The sequence below is a fragment of the Hemibagrus wyckioides genome, linkage group LG18 (genome assembly GCF_019097595.1).
Source record: "Hemibagrus wyckioides isolate EC202008001 linkage group LG18, SWU_Hwy_1.0, whole genome shotgun sequence".
Taxonomy (NCBI): domain Eukaryota; kingdom Metazoa; phylum Chordata; class Actinopteri; order Siluriformes; family Bagridae; genus Hemibagrus; species Hemibagrus wyckioides.
In genome coordinates, this window is record NC_080727.1 from 8,357,167 (window position 1) to 8,379,221 (window position 22,055).

A 22,055-nucleotide genomic window follows, 5' to 3' on the forward strand; every position below is an offset into this window, starting at 1 on the left:
GATGCCCTTCCCATTTTACTCAGGCTTGAGACCAGCACTGATAGTTAACTCTTCAGTGGCTGGGTTAGCTCCCTGCCCAGGAATCTAACCGAGGGCAAGACAGTGAGAGAGCAGAATCACCGCTGGACCACCAGGAGGTAATTGTGATAAAAAAAAAATTTAAAAAAAGGTGTACACTACAAAAATGTCTCAAAATGTCTAAGAGAACGCTATGGTAGAATGTTCATCTTATACAAGATCTGAGATCTGAGTCCTTCTGTACATATGGAAGTAGCTAGGGTCACCTTGCTCCCTTCTGTGCTCTATGGTAGGTGTGTTGGGCCACTTCAGTGCCCGAGTGTTCTTTGTTCTTACATTCCTTCACCTGATGTGTAGCTCTAGCAAATGGTATCCTCAAAATATAAGAATAGGTGACGTGGAACACAACTGCCTTAGTGTTTGCTGGGTAAATAAACTTGTCTTTCCTTGCTTTGCTCCATCTTACACCATGAACAGTGACTGTGTAGGTAGTTTTTCTATAATGGATTGACCCTTCTGTCTTTGTCAATGAAACGTCTCATGTTGCTGCTTCAATTTCAAGGGACAATTCGACAGATTTCATGGTGCAGTTTACCAGGTTGTTAAATCCAAAACCCTGTTTATAGGAAACCAGTAGGTAATTTGCAAGAGAATCTTCCATGCTAACCATAAGACATATGCAACCATTTCCAGATGGACTGCTCTAATCTTTCTAATCTATTCTGTTGTGGTGACTCAATACTTAATAAGAAGATAAAACTTATCAGTAGGTGTAAAATTTAGGTCTTCTGTTGCATTGAGCATGCTGGAATTTTATGCTAATTATTGTTGGTTGATTGTCATCATTAAAGTGAAGTGGCTCATAATTAGACAGGTCAGTTTTTGGGAGGTGGTTATGATTCTGCTGCATAATTACGGTACACCACTGTGACTGAACATTTTCTTCACATTACTGTTAAAGAATTAATGAATTTTACTGGATTTTGCTGTTGTGGGAAGTGAGGTGGAGAAGATTAAACACTCTTGAATTAGTGGACTGTGACTAGCACATCAAACTGTTATGTGTAACTGGTTAGCGTCTTCAGTGTTGAGTTGATTTGGGGTGTGATTTTGCTGAGACGCTAAACAAGTTTAGGTATATTTGTCAAATGGTGATGTGATGAACCGTAAGTTAGTTCACGATTTTCTTCAAGTTCTAGTGACACAGTTACAGAACCTTCTAGGCAAACACTTCTATGACTTTACATCTTATCTGTGCTTTTTTTTTTGTAGCTTTATTTTTATTTCACATTTTGCATATGCAGTTGTAGTCAGCCTTGGCAAGTACATGAGCTGCAGCCATGCTAGCTAAGGATAATTGGATACAGAAGCCAGTTTATGACAGTATTGCTAAAAGAAGGACTACATGGATGCCATTTTGTACTCCAATTGAATACAATTACAAGCATTTGATTTTGTTTTTGTCTTTCCAATACCAAATTGAGTAACTGTTGTAATTTGTAATTTATCAGTCAGGGCCATCATGGAACATTTTATGCAGTGGGTTTTTGGTCTGTGTTGCTAGCAATGAACTCTGAATGCTGGGTTTTATGTTTAAGATGTTATGGTAGAAGCGTCCTGGGTTCGAGTCTCGCTCCAACTCACTGTGTGTGTGGAGTTTGCATGTTCTCCCCGTGCTTGGTGGGTTTTCTCCGGGTGCTCTGGTTTCCTCCCACAGTCCAAAGACATGCTTCAGTGCTGATTGGAGTCTCTAAATTGCCCATAGTGTGTGATTGCGTGAGTGAATGAGTGTGTGTGTGTGCCCTGCGATGGGTTAGCACTCCGTCCAGGGTTTATCCTGCCTTGATGCCTGATGACAGGCTCCCCATGACCGATAGATAGATCAGATAAGCGGTACAATGAAATGAAAAGAAAAAAAAATGTTATGGTAGATGCTGGGAAAGGAAGCATGTGTGACTCAGTGATCAAACTTGAAGTGCTCTCACATGTGACAGTTTCTCTGCATGCTCATGTCACCGTGTGTTGCGCAATTCACAGCACATTTTTCCCGACCATGTTACTGCTCCATATAGTCATCATACACTTATGTTCACTTACTGCTTTATATGCTCATATAGCCATGGTACACTTACTTACACCTTATACGCTTATATAAAGAAGATACAATCAATTTAAATGATATAAGATGATTTATCAGGTTACTTTATATTTTGTATCTACTTACTTGTTGACATTTTCACATTGTAATATTATCCGTTTCTTTTTTCATTAGTGTCTTAACATACTTTAGGTTTGTGTTATATAACATTATATTATAATATTATTGGTAAAATGTCATTTTTATCACTGTAAATATGTATAAGTCATCGTCAAGGAGACGATGTTTGCAGCAGCATCTTGTGACCATATATTGCAATAGAAATGATTCTGTCCATCACAGAAACACTGTCTGCACTTCATTCCGTTTCATTCTGGTTATTTGCTGCAAAACAAGATCACGAAGGTTGTGAAGTAGTCTTAATCCAGCTTAATGTGGTGTACAAATCGTGAATCTGGCAGCCTTGTCATTAAGTGTCCTGCCTGCTGCTCCTCCACCACTGAAAAGGCTCATAGAGCATGCACGGGGCAGCATAAAGACGAGCAAATCAATGGAACATCGATTTATATCTCTCAGGTAGCAACCTTGTTTTTAATCACTGGTTACTCAGAAGGCGTAATTAGTAATTAGTTCAGCAGAACTGAAATGTATGGAGCTGTAAATGTGACTTTATGGAGATTAGAATTTGCACTTTTGCTCTGGGGATGAGTCATCAATGGATTTTTGCTTCTAACGTTTAACCTGAAGGAATGGCATGTCCTCTTTATGCTCGAACGCTGAACTTTGCATGTAAACACACTTTGCTAGTAGTTAGCCTTTAATTTATTCAGATAACAAATAAAAGTGCATTCACCTTTAAGCAGTGATGACTATATATTATGCTAATGATGGAGAATGTAGCAATTACTCCACTATTTGAAGTAAAACCTTTCGTTTGGTTTGGTTAGTGTGGCTTGGTTTGGATTGGTTGGGGCGTGTTTGCTTTGAATAATGTGTTTTGTTTACTGGTTAGATTTGGCTTGCCTTTGGTTTGGCTGAGTTTGGTTGTTTTGTTTTGGCTTGGTTTTGCGTTATTTGTTTGTTTTGCTTTGGTTTGGCTTGGTTTTGCGTTATTTGTTTGTTTTGCTTTGTTTTGGCTTGGTTTGGCTTTGTTTGTTTGTTTTGTTTTGTTGTGGCTTGGTTTGGCTTTGTTAGGTTGTTTTGTTTGTTTTGTTTTGTTGTGGCTGGGTTTGGCTTTGTTAGGTTGTTTTGTTTTGTTTTGTTGTAGATTGACTTGGTTTGTTTTGTCTTGCTTGGTGCGGTTTTTATATAGTATATATTTATTCACTACATTTGACACAGTGGGGTGTCATTAAAGCACAAACACACTGTAGTTCTCTGGGATAATTTGGATACCATGAAGATCCATAACTGTTTAGAGCATTATATACCATTTGCCCCTACTTATCTATTGTTAGGGTATTGCCACAACACTCTGCTGCCACCTAGAGATCAAACTGGATAAAAGTCTTGTTTTTAAATTATTTATTAACTAGTTCAATAAACAGCTAGTGGGGGAGATAACAAAACACTTAAAATCCATAAATCATTTCAGAAACAGTTTGATGCTTCTATGTTTAGAATGTGTGAGAATGCTAACTTTTTTTTTTGCCTCTAAAAACAGATTTTAACTGTTGATAAAATCACTATTAAGATAAATGAGAGCTATTAAGTTCATTTTTTTTTATCCTGCTTTTGATTTCATGTAACCCCTGAAGGATTAACACATGACATACGCATTCATAGCAAACGGCTTGAAGACCCTCCCAAAACTTTCTTGAAAATGGAAAAATGTTTCAAAAATACTTGTGCTTTAGTGGCATTTTTTTGTTTCAGAAAATAATTTACAGAAGGTCATGCATCAAGTAAAAAACACATGGTGCTTACTTTGTAGCCTCAATAAACTTCAATATGTTAATTATTGTTAAATATACACAGTGTCACCTCAGAGGCACAGTAATGTAGATTATTTTTTTTAGAATGGTTTTATTTGGCCTAGGTAGAGGCAAATAGCCATTAGGGAAAGAATTGTATGGCTATAGCTAATGTTAATGCAAACATTTCCCTGGCCTGGTCTCAAGAATGACCAGTAATATTAGTCTAAGTAACATTACTGCAACACACATGGCTCTGTTCACTGTATCCTCAGTGCCCTTTCCAGAACTCTCTCTCTTTGTGCATGCACACTAAAAGAACGAAGCAAAGAAATGAATTCGTGATTCTGCTGGTTCATGTGTTAGTGCTTATTTTCAGTGATGTTTTTTCCCCCCTCCACATTATACAATGACTCAGCTACATTGTGAATTTTCTACATCATGAATCTTGAGTCATCTGAAAACTGGCAATAATATTGAAAAGGCTCATGTTTTATTTATGAAATTGTGAAATACTTCTTTATGGATAAACAAGGAGGATAGATTCATTATACTGCTAATGCTGACAGAAGGGATCATTATTGCCAGGTACAGTATCTACTACAGATATTGAAAGGTGAAATCAAAAAACAATAACAAAACTGAGTTTGTTGATCTAGTCCTGAATATCACATCTTGTCAAATCAGTTTCATCAAATGTGTCGAGCCAATCGTATGTGTTTGGATATTAAGTTATAGGCTTAACCTGACTAAAATCCTTGTTGCATAGTAAAGCATGTGTTTTTAGTGTTAAGAACGCTAGTACAAGGCGGTACAATAAAGAAAGTAGTCCCATTTAGCGGAATATGTTAAATAGGGAGATGATATTAAGTAGCTAGCTATCTGTTTAAACAAATGAAGCTGGTCCCCATGAGGAATAATCCATTAAAAAAAACTGAAAGAATTAAATGGTGTCCTCTTGGTTACTGAGATTAAGATTCAGGTTAGATGTAGGTTTAGGCATAGTATTAATTAACTGCATTAATAATTATGCCAGCTGAAGGTCTTCACAAGGAGAGTAAGATAGATTTACGCAACTGGCTTTCTGCATTTCCGCTAATAACAATATATCAGCTGTTAGTCTTTGCCTAGAGGCTTTCCTGAATTTTTAATTGAGAACAAGACAGTTATTTCTCACTTTTTGCTTTCATTGCCAGTCATTTCCCAGTCATTGCCAGTGTCAGTCTGTCAAACTTTTCCTTAACTTCTGAAACAGCATAAATGATGCCGTATGTCCTATAATAAACAGACAAAAAGCTTTGTTGCATCAGAGACGACAGATAAGTATAGTTTTTTCCTTTTTAGTGAATTCTATTGCAGTACATCTGTTTATGAAGAACGAGAAAAACACCCCTTCCTGTTTTTGCTGTTCTTGAAATGCAGTCATAGTCAGATATACAGAAGTCTTGGAATATTTCAAAAGAGTCTGTTCAATAAAAAGAGCCTTTGAATAAATCACTGTAGACAGCAATATGATCTCCTGCTCTGCTCCCAGACGTGAACCAGAAGAATACAAAGCTATATCTGAGGCTACTGGGTGAGAACTCTGAAAAGTCTTTTTATAAAATAACCAAGGAACAAAGGTACACTTCTCCCTGGAAATTATATGATCTATTTTATATAGTTTTCAGGACAATGGTTGGTAACAACCTGCTGCAATTATTGATACAGTTTTCCTTCTAACAAATACTAGTTAGACTAGTTAGTTAGTAGTTATAACACATTCAGTGAATGACTATAAGAACATATATTGTAATAGCTATAAGGGTCAAGGGTTTTTAACATTGTTAATGCCCCAGCAATGTTGAATTCTTGATTCTGATTGGTCAAGTAGGTGTAGATTATTGACGTTGAGCCAAAGGCCCTCCATCTGCACTCTGATACGTTATCATCACATGGCAGCTGACCTCACCAGCTTCCTAGATTGTCTCTGACCATCCATTTGGTCCCTTTCTCAATTTGAGCAAGGCCTCTACTCGGGATACTTCCACATCAAACAATGCCAGTGCCTGCAACTTCCAGCTCCCAGCTTACTCCATCTCCTCATGGTTCTCTTGGCCCTACCAATGATTGCAATGAAGTCACTGATTTAACTTCTGAGTCACCTGAGCCTACTCTCTCCTATCATTCACCTGGTTACACTCCAACCCTAAAGCTCTAAGTGTGTTCTAGAAGAACCCAAATTATTATACATACATTGGACATGACCCTTGCAACAAGGAGCTTAATTACTGCTTATTCTCATCCAATTCCTTTACCCTCACCACCCTTTTTGGATTCTCAACTCGAGGCCAGCTACCCAAGCCATCTTCTGGGGCCACTCCTAACCTCCCAGGCCACAGATTCAGTTATAAAACAGACTTTGCTTAAACAGGTGTCTGCTTATCTTGTTTTTTGTTGTGGCCAGCCTCTAAAGCCCAGAAGACGTGTGGTCCCAGTTCAGGTTGTTGGGCCTTTTTCTGGCTTGTCGAGGTCCCGGCTTTCGTCACCAATAAATATTGATTCAATTTGACCCGTGTTTCAATTCAAAGTTTTTTAATCTCTCATTCTAATATGCTGTGGACTCCATAGCAACAACTCATTCACTGGGAGAGGTATGGTGGATGCTTCCACTTAGTCCAGACTGATTAATAAGTGGATTAACAAAACGTGAAAAAATAATTTCAATCAATGAGATGATGTGCTATTTAATGGCGCTTTAAATCTATCAGTAGTTGTTTTCTTTTTCTATTTGAATGAGAAAGTTTTCAAGACAGAGTGTTAATTCCTGCTTTCTATTTTCTGAGTAACATGACATGCTATGGGTTTTGTGTCATTTCAAGAAAGGGAAAAAGTGAGACTGTTATTATACGATAATTGATAATATGAACAGATTAGTGGTTTCAAAGTACAACATTTTCTGCAAAGTTTTAATCATTCACTGTGGCATATAAGAGGAATAAAACATTTCAGGTCACGCTGTTAGAGGAAAACAATTAACTTCTAGATTGGTAACATCATTACATAGTTTACAAATTTGTCAGATGTCTTTAACACAGTTTTATTCCCTGTGGTTTGTGGTTTTGAGGTGCATTGTGGAATGTGAAGAAAGTAAATTCTCAAGGAACTAGCTTTTTTTTAACTGTTTAACAAGCTCCTGGCCTCAATGTGTTTCCCAAGATTTAAATCAATACATGAATCAATTATTTTCCTGCAGTGTGTGTGTGTGTGTGAGAGAGAGAGAGAGAGAGAGAGAGAGGGAGAGAGAGAGACTTTTTGGAAATCATCTGAATCTTCAATTACATAACTTTAAAAAAAATATATACTCTGACTCAGTTGTGTAGGTGTGAGCAAATATCTACATGAACTGCATTTATTCCAAGTTATTAAAGTGTCACACAGGCTTTTATTATCTCTGACAGCCCACATTTCAAGTCTAATACCGTCTCGAATAACACAACACTTCTGCATGTCAGATAAAAACAATATACAATGAAACAACAATACGACACTTAAGACTGGCCGTTGTGGTCAATAGGCACATCTACAGGTTATATAAATATTTTTGAGTCTGTGTAATCACTCATGCTCTCTTATTTGAGTTGTCCTTTTAAAATACCACCTTTTTCCCCAACCCTTTCACAGAAGAGTCCTCATTAGAGGAAAACTGTCATCATTAGAGGTTAAAATGGGATTTACGAGGTGGGCGAGCATTGCTTCTTCTTTCAAGAGTGCCAACAATGTGGGAACAGTTCACTTTATGGGTTATTATATTTTCTCAGAGTTCTCAATGTTCTCAGTGAAATGTAAATAAAATAAATAAATAAAAAATCTTTCCTTATGCCATCTTCTGATCTAAAGTGAACAAATTGCTTGAAGGTGGTTTCATAACAATTTATTCACATAGAGACAGACTATATTAGGTTGAGATGTGATTTAAAAAAAAATAGAAAAAGAAAAGACAAAAATCTAGGCTGCTTAAAGATGAAGGAATCACGAACTAATTTCGTCAGACTGTTTAATTAATATAAAACAGCAGGAAGAGTTGAAAACATGTTAAAGCAGCATGACTAAAAATCCAGAGGAATATGAATATTGGAATTTGAAAACTTAATATATACCGGTATTTTTTTCTATTAAATATTATATGACATGCTTGAGAGCTAAAACATCACTGGAGGTGTTTTGCACATTGTGTATTTATCACACATTAATAACACTGTCATTTTTTGGCACTTGTTTATTATTATTATTATTTCCATGCACTGATCCCTGTTTTTAATTAATACAGATATCACAGTATTGGAAATCAGCCAGTACTCAATACTTATCAAGTACTGTTTTTTACAAACATCTGTTGCTGAACACACTTTCACACACATGCACTACAGAGATGTCACTGAGCCTCCGGTGCATGCCTGTGGACTTGGGGAACAAGCAGGAGTAGCCTGAGGAAACCCCCGAAGCCCACAGAGCGGAGCTGGCACTCGAACCCCAAACGCCAGAATTCCATATCCTTTCTATTGTATTCTTCCAAGCTATAATAACTCAGTTTCTATTTGTTGACTGTATATCTTCTTTGCTTTATCATTTTCATTATCTGTTAAACAGCATTATTGCCTTGATGGGATCTCCAGGTATATGATGTGTGTGTATTTGATTCAACAACACCTTTTAAGCCTGTATATTAAGCTATGATCATATTACTAGCAAGAACAATATGTTGTTTTCTCTGGGCCTCCCTGCTCAATGCTGGTCATCCTGTTTCTCCAGGGCTTTGAGACCTTTAATCTGCTCCAAATATCCCCTGCAAGACTGGAACTATTGAGTAGAGGTGGAAAGACCAGAGGAAAGTAAAAGTGGGGCAGGGAGCTATTCTTTTCACCTAAGGCATATTTGTAGACATTAAAACAATATACCTCTAAACATTTATTTTAAACTTTAATCCGAAGCCTATATCATGTCCTTGTCCTGTCAGTGACGGTCAATATACACAAATAACTCAAGTTATTTTTCCCAAGCCGTAACTAAATATAATAAAAATTATATATTATATAAAAATAATAAAAATAACTAAAAATATGAAATTTAGTTTATACAATAATTATACATTTGAAATGCTTTTATGGAGTGTCCAACAACCTTACAAGTCTTTCCTCTGTATTACTCTATTGTCATTCTAGAGGTCATTTTCGCCAAGAATTAACCAGAAGATCAAGAGAGTTTTACTAGATAGATAGATAGATAGATAGATAGATAGATAGATAGATAGATAGATAGATAGATAGATAGATAGATAGATAGATAGATAGATAGAAAACAGTCATCTACATATACAAGTAAGTCTTCTTCACTACAAGTTTCAAGAAAACTGATTTGGGTATAAAGCAGCTTAATAGTGATTTGGGTTTATTTTAGAGAAAGTCTAGGAGATCTCAGCCTCTGAATGACCCCACATGTGGAAGAGGCAAGAGTCAGTCTGGCAAAAACATACAGATATTGAAGAAACCTAATTGTACGAAAGCAACAGTGGGGGTTCCAATAATAACCTTTGAGCTGCCATCTGCTGAAAGGATATTGCTGCATAAATCCCTTGGTGCATACAGAGTGCCTTATCATGTTCCTTCATGATTTGTTCAAGAAGACTTGTGCAGGTGAGCAGAAAAGGACGAGAGGCAAAATCTCATAACCTTTGTAATTGTATGGGGCAATTTATCATTTCACCCAGTCCTGTTCAGAATAGATCGGCACCCACATCCAAATGGTCTCTCTTTCTATCACCTTCTTTCCTCAACCCCATAGAGGAATTCTTTTTCTTCCTTTATGAAGGTGAAAGGTTTATGAGCACAGTTTGGATGATCAGATGTCACACTTAGCTGTGGTGCTTGCATATATCTCTGGAAGGTTGCCAAGACATGCAAAGCATTTCATTTCCTGGTATTTAGCTAGAGATAAATTAAGATGCAATGTGTTTTAAATATTAATAAAAGTTTATAGCCAAATGTATATATAGGATAAAATATATACAAGGCATTGTTTAGTCTGTCCAGTTTTGGTGAGTTTTACTGACAGGAGAAACCTGGTGTGTCCTGAGAAGCTTGTTTTGAATTACCATAACCTTCCTGTTAGTGTGGACCAGCCTGGCCATTTTCCTCTGACCTCCCTCATCAACTTAAAGGCCAATGAGATCAGGTTTTTGATGTAAACATAACTGAAGCATCGTGGCTCGTTCGTATGATTGCCTGAATGGGTAATTGCCTGAGTGAGCAGTGGTACAAGTGTCTCTAATAAAATGTTTGAGTGTAGTGGAGTGTAGTCATGTATAAATGAAGCATGGCATGATTTCTGATAGATCCTTGTTACTCATGTACTCTATGGTGGTAACGGGTTGGGTCTTTGTATAACTTTAATGATTTAATATAATCTTTTCCATAATGATACCAGATGAATTTCAGGGACATTGTATGATGAGGGGCAAATAGATCTTGATGAGAGACACTTGTTAGTGTATGATTAAATGATTTGATGTGAGATATATTTAAGGGTTATAATCAGAGTTGGCTACTTAAGTCAAAACCATGCTTGAAGAAATGTGGTAGCTTATTGGTTAAGGTGCTGGACTACTGATTGGATGGTTCTGAGTTCAAATCCCAAATGCACCAAGCTGCCACTGCAGAGCTCTTGCTCAGCAAGGCCCTTAACCCTCTATTGCTCAGCTAAGATGAGATAAAAATGTTAGTCGCTCTGGATAAAGGCATCTGTCAAAAAGACATACATGTGGGGGATGTGGTAGCTCAGTGGTTAAGGTGTTGCACTAGTGTTTGTTGTTGTTGTGTGTTTGAACCCCAGGTCCACCAAGCTGGGCCCCTGAGCAGCGCCCTGTATAAAATACGATAAAATGTAAGTAGCTCTGTATAAGGGTGCTGTAAAGGTGAAGAAATATCTAGGACTAAGTTAAAAGACATGGCTTCTTAGCGTGTGTGTATATATAATTAGGAGTTCCCATAGGTAAGGAATTTATTGGCTGTTATTTGTTGTAGGTGTCCCAACTGCACTAAAAATAATTTATTTCCATGTGTACCATACCTGCACTGCATATCATTCCAGGACCGATATAGACAGAGAAAACTTGAGGCCCCCATGTGCTCTGTATTTCTTAAAATAAGAAAGACTTTTGACTCATCTTCCCTGGATAAGGAGAAGAAAACAAAAATAAAAGAATGAAAAATTAAAACACAAGATGCATAATTAAAAACAAATAACAAAATGAATGCATCAAATAAACGTAATATAGTAGTACTTATGCAGAACCTGGTCTCTCTCTCTCTCTCACAAACACACACACACACATACAAACATATCCACATGAGGGGAAGAAAACAAATGGTGTGTAAAAGATATGGGTGGAGGCAGAGAAGGAAGAAAGGGAGTGCTCAAAGGTATGTGCATGTGTGTGTGTGTGTGTGTTCTCTGTTTAAAAGCAAGGGATGCATGTGCCTCCCTTATGAATTGACAAAGGTATTGTGGGCTGTTTGTCATCTTCATCTTTACCTGAGGTTCTGAATCCTACTGTGTCTGTGGCATCATGGGAAGGCAAAAGGTTTTCATGGACAAAATGATGCAAATGTTTCACATCCGAAACCTACTGATGCGTCAGGCTCTTGCGGAATGCCTGGGCACCCTCATTCTGGTGGTGAGAATTCGACATGTTTTTATCTTACATTTTTATCACTGATGATAGTTTGGCAATGTATAATTGATAACTGACTGTCTCTATTTAGCAGTAAATCATTTCTAAAACCGCCACAGACTGGATTTTGTCCAGGAAAAGAAGGACTTAGACTTTATAAAGTCATATATATTTCTGAGTTAAACTAATTCTCTCGTTTTGTTTGTTTGTTTGCATTTCGTCTGCTAAAAAAAAAGCCCAACTAAAGAAGTCTGGATCGAATGCTAATTATAAATTTAACAAGACTTGGCCTAGATAAAAAAAAAAAACTTGGGTGTGACACCCATTAAAGAAATAAAAAAGACTTCAGAGTACTTCCTTATTACTTCCTTTAAGAGTTCTTTAGAGATCAAGTACAAAAGATTACAAAATGCCCCGAGGAAACAGAAAAGCGTTGCAATTAAATTGAATTAGAGAATGATTGAAATATAATAAGACAGCTCCCACAGGAATAAAGCTGATAGACCTATTTATTTAAATCATTATATTTCAGAGTCGAGACATTTCTTTCTATTATAACACGCATGGTTAACTGCTGCAGATTTATATCAACTAAAATCGGAACCTGACTTTATTAATTCCGTCTCCTGTTGTGTTTTATTACCTCAAATGCTTTCAGTCAAAACGAACACGCTTATTATATTAGCTTAGTCAAGAAGGATTGGTTTCCGTTTGAGAAATATGACCTAATTTTAATTGGTTTCGAATAACATGTGAGGTAAAGACAGTTCTTGCTCATGTCAGGCTGATGTTAATAATATAAAAAAGCATAATGGAAGAAAATGAAAGGTTCGATAATGTGTATTTCAGTTGGTTAAGGGAGAAAAAAAGTATTTCATTTGAGTGTATCCCTTTGTTCTCGTCACCAAGACACACACAAGACTTTCGACTATGCAAAAGAGTCACTGATAACCTATATTTTCTGGTATAAAATAGCTACAGGAATGTTACAGCTTGAAGGAAAGTATGCAGAAAGATTAAAATTGTTCTGATAGTACATTAAACTAAACATTGTCTCTGGCTATATGCTCGTATGTATTTTATTAGCTCATGGGATGAAAGATCTTAATCTAGTTCAGGTGGTGACTGAGACAGTGATATGTTTCGTAAATCCTTTCTCAGCCCATGTTGTTTTCAGTCTGTTAAGGGTGGATTCTTTTGATTTTTTTTTTTATTACACAACTTAGCTGGGGTTTGGAGCCTTTTAGGGGGATAGAACAGGTATTCACACACACACACACACACACACACACTACCTCTTACCTACACATGGTATTTATAGCTTCACTTCACATTCTTCAACTGTCCAGGAAAAACAAAGCATGCCCACTAAGCCAGACATAGCCTTGCAAAATCATAACCATTTCCTGGACTGTAAATGCAGGAATTTTTGCTATATTATAATTCTGGGGATATTTTTATGATGTGTTTCTATCTGAGGAATGTGTAAACAACATTACACTTCGATTTCAAATCAGACTTCATGCTGCTTTAACAATATATCAGATCATGATACGCAAATCTCAACTAATTACACTATAACGACACAATGCTATTTCTGAGTTAAGTTACATATATACATTACTGCACTGTGAAATTCTTTTCTCACATATCCCATCCTTGAATGCTGTGGTCAGAAGCAGGAGCAGGGTGGGTTGGGCAAGGGCCCAACAGTGGCAGCTTGGCGATGCTGGGGCTTAAACCCCAATCTTCCATTCAACGACCCAGAGCCTTAACCACTTGAGCTACCACCGCCCTGTAGGGAATATAATTTCCTTCTGTCATGGATCACCTTAATAGCAAATGCTATCTCACAATATAAACACTAAACACACACACACACACACACACACACATATATATATATATATATATATATATATATATATATATATATATATAAATATATAATGTTATATAACAACATGTAGCAATTGACTTTGATTTTCTCTCTTACTGTATAAAACGTTCTCTCTATACTGTATATATTGAATATGAAATGGAGTAGAAATGCTGCAAATGATTCAATGCTATATTTTCTGCTTTTTTATTCAGTAAGTGCATAAAAAAATACAATGCTAATTCAAAGAATGCAGTAAAAAAATACTGATAAATATTTATAGACATATACATAAAACATCTATCAAGCTCTAAAGACATCCTTCACTGAAATAATGAAAAAATAATGCACTGAATTTCATTTAAATGAGTCATTCATGCTATGTATGTACAGCACAAAGCATAAACACACATTACCACGCTCATTGAGAGATGGGAGGAGACCGAGTTGAAGCCCATGTGAACACAGAACAATCTCTGAACAATCTGTAACCTGAGCTAAGGATCGAACTCTGGATCTGTGAAGCGGCCATACCTTTATTCAGTGTCTTTTTTTTGCACTGAAAACCGATCCACAGTTGAATCCACACTGACAGCTGGCTTGCTAATGTGTGAAGAATTTAGAAAACATGAGTACAGCTTAGAGAAATACATGTGACTAATTGAAAAACATGTAAATAGGAACAAGTTAAACTTAAACTTGTCTGATATGCTAAGTCTGAGTGCAGATATGTGACAATATTTCCTCAAATCAGAACATTTGATCTGAATTTGTACTTTGGTGGAAAAAAATGCTTATGTGTCATATTGTTTGATTAGTTTAGTCCGACATGGAAGAAAGCTCCTCATGCTGAATCACAAACTACATTTTCTTGATTGCATTTAAAATACATTTTCTTGAAATGGTTCACCAATTTTAATTTTAAAACGTCTTCGAATTAAAATCAACTGCTGCTGCATGATACTGCTAATACTGTGAATGAGCAAACAGATCAGAAAGAGTAAAGTAAAGAACATTTTTCACTGAGGTATGTTGAACATAACAGTGTCACCCCCCCCACCCCCAATCCAGATGTTTGGCTGTGGAGCTGTTGCTCAGCTAGTCCTGAGTGAAGGTTCGCATGGAATGTTCCTGACGGTGAATTTCGCATTTGGTTTCGCTGCCACACTTGGGATTTTGGTGTGTGGCCAAGTTTCAGGTGAAGTATTATGCATGCTGTTTGATGCACTGGATACTCTGAATTGCCCCCAGGTATGAATGAATGTTTGAGTGCATGTGTGTGTGTAACTTTTTATATATATATATATATATATATATATATATATAAAGTTACACACACACATGCACTCAAACATTCATTCATATATATATATATATATATATATATATATATATATATATATATATATATATATATATATGTACAGTAAATATTTAACTTTGTTGCTTGATAGTTGTTGCTTTTTTTTTATGAAGGGTGGCAATAATTTTGCTAGTTTGCTAGTAAGATTAACTACAATTACCATTTTATCTTTCTTGAATGTTCTACAGGTGGTCATCTGAACCCAGCTGTGACCTTTGCTCTTTGCATCCTTGGGAGAGAACCATGGAAAAAGTTCCCTGTGTACTTCATATTTCAGACTGTAGGTGCCTTCCTTGGATCTGGAATCATATTTGGCATGTATTTTGGTGAGTAAGAGTTTTAATAAATGGCAAAATAAAAATAAAAAAATGCTTAATGTGTGAAGAGTTCAGAATTGGTATAGTTAATTACAGTAGCTGGTAATTATATATACAAGTATAGTAGTGCCCCGTTTTACGTCGCTTTACACAACCTTATGTCAGTCCCTCTGTCGTATAGTAACAATGAAAAATGGCTAATAAAACCAAACTAAACAAAATTCTTTTTAGAAAATAAGAAAATACATATATTCAATCATAGTGTCATGATAGGGAACATATACAGCACTTTATAGGGGCATTTCCAACTTACAGCGCAATTCAACTTATGTCGCGTCTCTTGGAACCAATTAACGACGTAGGGCGGGGTATGACTGTATCTATAAGCCTAGAAGTACACCGATCAGGCATAACATTATGAACAGTGACAGGTGACGTGAAGAACACTGATTATCTCCTCATCATGGCACCTGTTAGTGGGTGGGATATATTAGGCAGCAAGTGAACATTTTGTCCTCAAAGTTGATGTGTTAGAAGCAGGAAAAATGGGCAAATGTAAGGATTTGGATGAGTGATGGCGCTGATAGACAACTGGATGAGAGCATCTCCAAAACTGCAGCTCTTTTGGGGTGTTCCCGGTCTGCAGTGGTCAGTATCTATCAAAAGTGGTCCAAGGAAGGAACAGTGGTGAACCGGCGACAGGGTCATGGGCAGCCAAGGCTCACTGATGCATGTAAGGGAGACGAAGGCTGGCCCGTGTGATCCGATTTAACAGACGAGCTACTGTTGCTCAAATTGCTGAAGACGTTAATGCTGGTTTTGGTAGAAAGGTGTCAGAATACATAGTGCATGATGGGTCAGGGCTGTTTTGGCAGCAAAAGGGGGACCAACACAATATTAGGCAGGTGGTCATAATGTTATGCCTGGTAGGTGTATATAAACATTTAATAGGTAACCTTTACACTCCCTTTATCAAGTCCTTTTCCCCTCTCACTAGATATCCAGTTTATATCTGTTAGTAGCTCTTCTATAGTCAAGAGATTGTACACCTACCTAACTCTGTTCACTTTTTGCAATGGCAGATGCACTTTGGGAGTATCGGAAAGGCAGTCTGATTGTGTTGGGTGAAAATGCTACAGCTGGAATATTTGCCACATTTCCATCCAAACATCTCAGCCTGGTCAATGGCTTCTTTGACCAAGTAAGACACAAGAATTTCCCCACATTAAATTTTCCAGAAATCTCAGCTTCAGTGTGACTATTTCACAGAAATAATGACTTGACAAATTTGATGCAGTATATTATTATGAGAATATAAGGCATGAGCTGAGAAAATACAGAGTAGCAGTGAATAATAGTGGTTTAAAAAGACTTAAATTCCCATGAATTTCCATTTTAATAAGATCTCTGTCCATTTTGCACAGGTGATTGGCACAGCAGCTCTGATCGTGTGTATACTTGCCATCGTGGACCCGTATAACAACCCAATCCCACGTGGGCTAGAAGCCTTCACTGTGGGCTTTGTGGTTTTGGTTATTGGCCTTTCTATGGGATTTAACTCGGGTTACGCCGTGAACCCAGCCAGAGACCTCGGACCCCGAATCTTTACCTCAATTGCAGGCTGGGGCAGTGAAGTCTTTACGTCAGTACTTAACTAAATTAAATAAATACTACTTTACTAAGTAGACATGATATTTTAATGCTTCATTATTGCTTTATATGCAGTGTCTCATACACAATATTAAGGTACCACTGCACTCAAAAATGAGTTAGGGAGGCTAAAAGACATGGTGACATTTTAAAATTTACATATTAATACATTTTCATGGACACTTGGATTCTTAATTAGGGTAAAGGTGCAGTTTCTTGGGTATGAAATGAAACAAATGAAATACAGTGCATGGTATATAAGGTTTTATGTGGTATATAAAAATATATAGATGCTTTATGCTTCTAGCTTTTGATCATTGCCTGCCTTTTAAGCATTTACACCACTCCATAATTTCTGTTCACATTTTTCTTCTGACTCATTCCCAGCACACTGCAGACATTCATTGATTAAAACCACAATGATGCTGAATCAAACCCTACATTTCTCTGCCTATATCTTGTTATGCTAGGTTTAACCATCTAGAAATATACTAATTGCATCTACTTTCTCATTTCTCTCCTGCTGCAGAGTGAACGATTATTGGTTCTTTGTTCCGATCTTCGCACCATTTATCGGTGCCATGGTGGGCGTTTTGGTGTACCAGCTGATGGTGGGATACCATTTGGAGGGAGAATCCCAAGAGAGGGAAGAAGCAGAAACCCGCAAAGAGAAAGTAAGGCTGAAGTCATGCAAAGCGTCTGGGTAAAATGCCATAGTGTAAAATCTCACTTATAATTCTTTTATTGTTAAAGTCATTTCTTACGGTCCAAATCCCAGACAGTTTGTCTTCATGTTCCCTTTGACATTTAGAGCTCATAGTCCCTCTTCTCTCCATTCGAAATCCCAGACAGCATAAGTCCCATGTTTTCTTTGGCACATAACATTTCACTGCCTGTGTACAGCCGTCTGATTGCCCTGATGTCCTACCTAAATCCCAGAATGTTTGTCCTCTCTTACTCACTGCTTTTAATGTATAACCAGACAAGTCTAGACATGGCTAAATCCTGCACTAAACCCACAAACCACAAGATCCTTATTTCTGACATATTAATCTTGTTCAAGAACAGCTGTGTCTTGAACAGCACTAAAAGCATATCAAAATTCATTTGCATTTTTTTTTTTGCATTGTTACTTATATATTTTTCCCTCTTAAAGTGTGTTGTTTCTTATCTCACATATGTCTGTATTGACATAATTGAGATTAAGAAGAAGATAATGACTTTATATCATATTTCAGGTAACCACAAGAAGACATAATTAGAGAAGCAGAGTAATATACAGTATACCTATGGATAGAATTTCCCACTGATTAAAATATGTCTAAAAATAACCTCCATCTCCACCTATAACTTGTTTATTTTGCATGTTGTACTAATTGTTGCATTTATTATAAGAAGGAATAACAGAAGTCAGGGGTTATCATGGTTAGTATATTTGCCTTGCCTGGGGTGTGCTTTCTTCCCTCTGCCCTCCCCAAGTCCAGAGACATGCGTTGTGGGCTGATTGGCATCTCTAAATTGTCTGTAGTATGTTTTAAAGGATGTCTTTACTTTGCTTTGTGCTCCTAATCCCCTGGGAAAGTCTCCAGGTTCCCTGTGACCCTGTGTAGGAAAAGCGCTACAGAAAATGGATGGATAGATAACAGAAGTCCTAAATTCTAAGTTGGTGGTTACTTGTTATTTCGTCATTGTTATGTTGAATAATCTTTTGTGGTCTGCATATGTTGATCTTTTATTCATTTTTGTTTTTAATTTGTGATAGTTATCATCCAAGCATAAGGAACCTATTTCCATCTGTTGTATTAATTACTAACCTTTTTCCATTTATCGTATTAATGTTATCGATTTATGTATTCATGACACTTATCTGTGTTAATTGAGATGCTTTTTTTTCCCATTACATATACGTATCATTAAAGGAAATGTTGAAATATTAGAGATACAGTTTGTTGCTAAGGTTTGCATTGTCTAAATAGAATATTCGAAGCATTCCTTACATCCTAAGGGCATGTTCATGCATTTAGAGACTTTCACAGTAAATAAAACATGAAAAATGTCCAATGTGGCCCAATACACCAAGGCCGGCATTACGTTTCCTCTCATCTCTGCCAAAAAATTCCCTTTGAGCCTTGAGGCACTCATAAAACGCACTGTTTGAGTCTTTTTCAGCTTCATCAAGCATAAAGTGGACAAGTCGAAGGCCATTTTCAACAATGATGCCATAAATAAAACCTGCTTAGGTGAAGACTTATTTTCAAACAACACTACTACATGGGCACTAAAGTTTTGCCCTCTAATGGATTTTACATCACAGCTTTAAACAGATCTCCAACTTTTGCTTGATATTGATATTGCACCATTGGAAAGATTCTTCTGTGAGAAGGGTTTTTTTGTGCACTTGTGCCCTTAGAGCAAAGTTACACTTTAAATCAATATAAAGTTATTCTGATGGTTCGCCTTAATCCAATTATGAAATATTGATGGGAGTTGTCTTATCCAGCATGACTCCACATGGCACAAGGACACTGTATCGTTTAATGAGCTTGAAAATGGTCTAAATCGTATGTTATGGCCTTCATCGTCACAGGATCTCAATCTAGTTGAAGACCAATGGGAGATTTTGGAGTGATGTGTTAGACAGTGTTCTCGACTACATCATTAAATCTTTTATTGAGGGAATATCTTTTGGAAGGTGGTGTGCAAATACGGTATATGATCAAATGTTTTATGTGAAAAATGTTTACAGTCATAAAATCCCAAATGAAATGATGATATTCTATCTGACATGTTATTAAATTGTTGAGCATTTAATTGAAATATTAATTATTTAATTGACCCTGACAACATCTTATGTTAAACATGTCGTTTTTAATTTTGAATATTGAAAGATTTCTACTTTATATTTCTAATAACTCAGAATGAAGACCAAGGTTACCACTTTGCATGGAAAATTCAGGAATAAAAAGCCATCTAAATAGCCTGGTAAAATAAATAAAATAATCAGTGCATATTAAATAATGATCTAAATATACAGTACCCATAAAAGATACATTTCCATATAGTTCATTGTTGCTTGTATTTGAGTTTATTGGATCTAAGAAACCTAACAAAGACTAAATTTTTTTTTTAAATAAAAATACACAGTGGTGCTAGTTTTTTAGGAACATATTTCTAGCAGTGTGTTTGCTTTCTGTAGCAGTCAGAGCAGAAATTCACCTGTGGACGGATGCTATGAGATGCTGGATGTGTCGTGCCTGAATGTTGTACCTCTCAGGAATGAGCGCATTGTTCAGTTGCTGCAAATTGAAGTTGGTCAGCTGTGATGTTCAGATACACTGTGCTGACCAAATCTTTTTCAGTGAGTATCAGGGCTATAATGTGTTCCAGAAAAACCTTTCTCACACCGTCACATTGCCACAGCCTAAAGAATGGCTTAAAGGGCTTCATGTTGCTTGTGCTAAGCTCTCATCTTTGCGAAAGAAACAGAATGAAACCTTGGATTTTGGAAATTTTTTCACGGTTCATTCTGTGTCATGGGATGTTTTTACAGTATCCTTAGTAACTAGTACCTAGTCAGCATCACGGTGGTCTAAATTTGACTTCTGGTTAGTGAAAAATAAAACAAAAAAGGAAAGAAAATATCAAGTGATATAGCTGAGGTTGAGGAACTGAAGCCAGAGTTCATAGACCATGCTGATATTTCTGACTGACTTGAGTTCATTTCAGTGTTTCTGACATCATCCTTGTGGAGTTCCTGTTGAATTAAAACAATAAAAATTAACCTATTATAGGTTTAAATCCAAATACATACACAATTTTATTATGTTGCACTCTGGAATTTGGATGCAAACTATTTGAAGAGCACACAGTGTTTGTCTTTCCCCATTGCATATATGCAATATATATATATATATATATATATATATATATATATATATATATATATATATATATATATATATATATATATGAGGTGCTTAGAAGAAAACATGGTGTTAGCATAGCATTCTGGGTTGTTGTTTAGCAGGAGATTTCATTGTGAATGAGATGTTTGAGGACAAGCATAAGGAGTAAAGATGTATTTAAGTGATGTCTTCTTGCCACTCTTGGAAGTGGCCGTGTGTGTGTGTGTGTGTGTGTATAAGATGAACTGAACAGAAGCTGAGCGACAGAGGTAGCAACCAACCTGAAAAAAAAAGATTCTTTTTTGTTTTACTTAAAGAGTCTCTGAACAGCATGCTGCTTTCATGGATACACATGGCTTGTGCCAGTCACTGTCTATAAGCCATGGATGTCCATACACTCCCAGCAGTGCTAGTTTTAGGAGCTGGTACAGAAACAAGAAATGCCCTAAAGTCGGTCACTATACGTAATTATTGAGTTCAGTGCGGGTGATTATCTTGGACAGAAATCTTCATGGTCAAACGATCTCAGTGTTACAGAAGTATACTGTATTCGTTCTGCATTCGCAGCCAATTCACAGTAGATTTGCGTGATGCTCCAACCACCTCGCTGCACTTGTTACACTCTCTGACCCGCCTACACAAACACACTTACAATCCACCCTCTAAAGGGGGGAGTGGTAATGGCAAGGGGAAGTCAACAAGGGCCTATTAAAGGTGCCGAAATGTTCTTTTTAATAAGGACACAGCCTTCAGTGAATAAACTGTTTTGGTTTTTTTTATTTCTTGGTTGGAAGCAGTTCAAATAGCTTCAGAGATTGCAGCATTGGGTCTCTGTTAAATGCTCAGAGGCTGTTATCTAGAGCAGATATGATACGTTAAAAAGATGTCAGGACAAGTTCTGAGTGTGAAAGCATGACGTGTGAAACAACAGCTGGGCTGTGATTACAGACCTGGATACAGAACTTGCATGTCTTTTTAATGAGCTTATTTAATTTACAACTATTTTTAATTAATCTCACTGAACACAAACATCCCAAGCTCTTTTTTTTTGCAATCCTCAGTTGTGAATTCAAGTCTCCAGGAGCTTATGCTTAGATGAAACACTACATCATTCTCATTATTTCAATCATGTACTTTCAATTCTAATTAGAACTATAATATTTCCAAAAAGTAGTTAGGGGAGATTGTCAGAAACATGCTGCTG

General features: G+C 36.7%; 1 protein-coding gene across 1 annotated transcript; it reads left to right on the forward strand.

The window, feature by feature from the left end:
- The first annotated feature begins 11,512 nt into the window (after positions 1-11,512).
- Positions 11,513-19,756, forward strand: aqp3b (aquaporin 3b). The gene is made up of 6 exons (XM_058414887.1): positions 11,513-11,740; positions 14,688-14,814; positions 15,168-15,305; positions 16,379-16,497; positions 16,721-16,938; positions 17,476-19,756. The coding sequence occupies exons 1-6, from the start codon at positions 11,633-11,635 to the stop codon at positions 17,651-17,653; spliced, it is 888 nt and encodes a 295-aa protein (XP_058270870.1). The 5' UTR covers positions 11,513-11,632; the 3' UTR covers positions 17,654-19,756.
- Positions 19,757-22,055: the final 2,299 nt, after the last annotated feature.

Coding starts and splice junctions, on each gene's coding strand:
- aqp3b (XM_058414887.1), top strand. CDS start 11,633: ATGGGAAGGCAAAAGGTTTTCATGGACAAAATGATGCAAATGTTTCAC. Junction 16,498..16,720: donor TCAATGGCTTCTTTGACCAA/GTAAGACACAAG, acceptor CATTTTGCACAG/GTGATTGGCACAGCAGCTCT. Junction 16,939..17,475: donor TGGGGCAGTGAAGTCTTTAC/GTCAGTACTTAA, acceptor CTCCTGCTGCAG/AGTGAACGATTATTGGTTCT.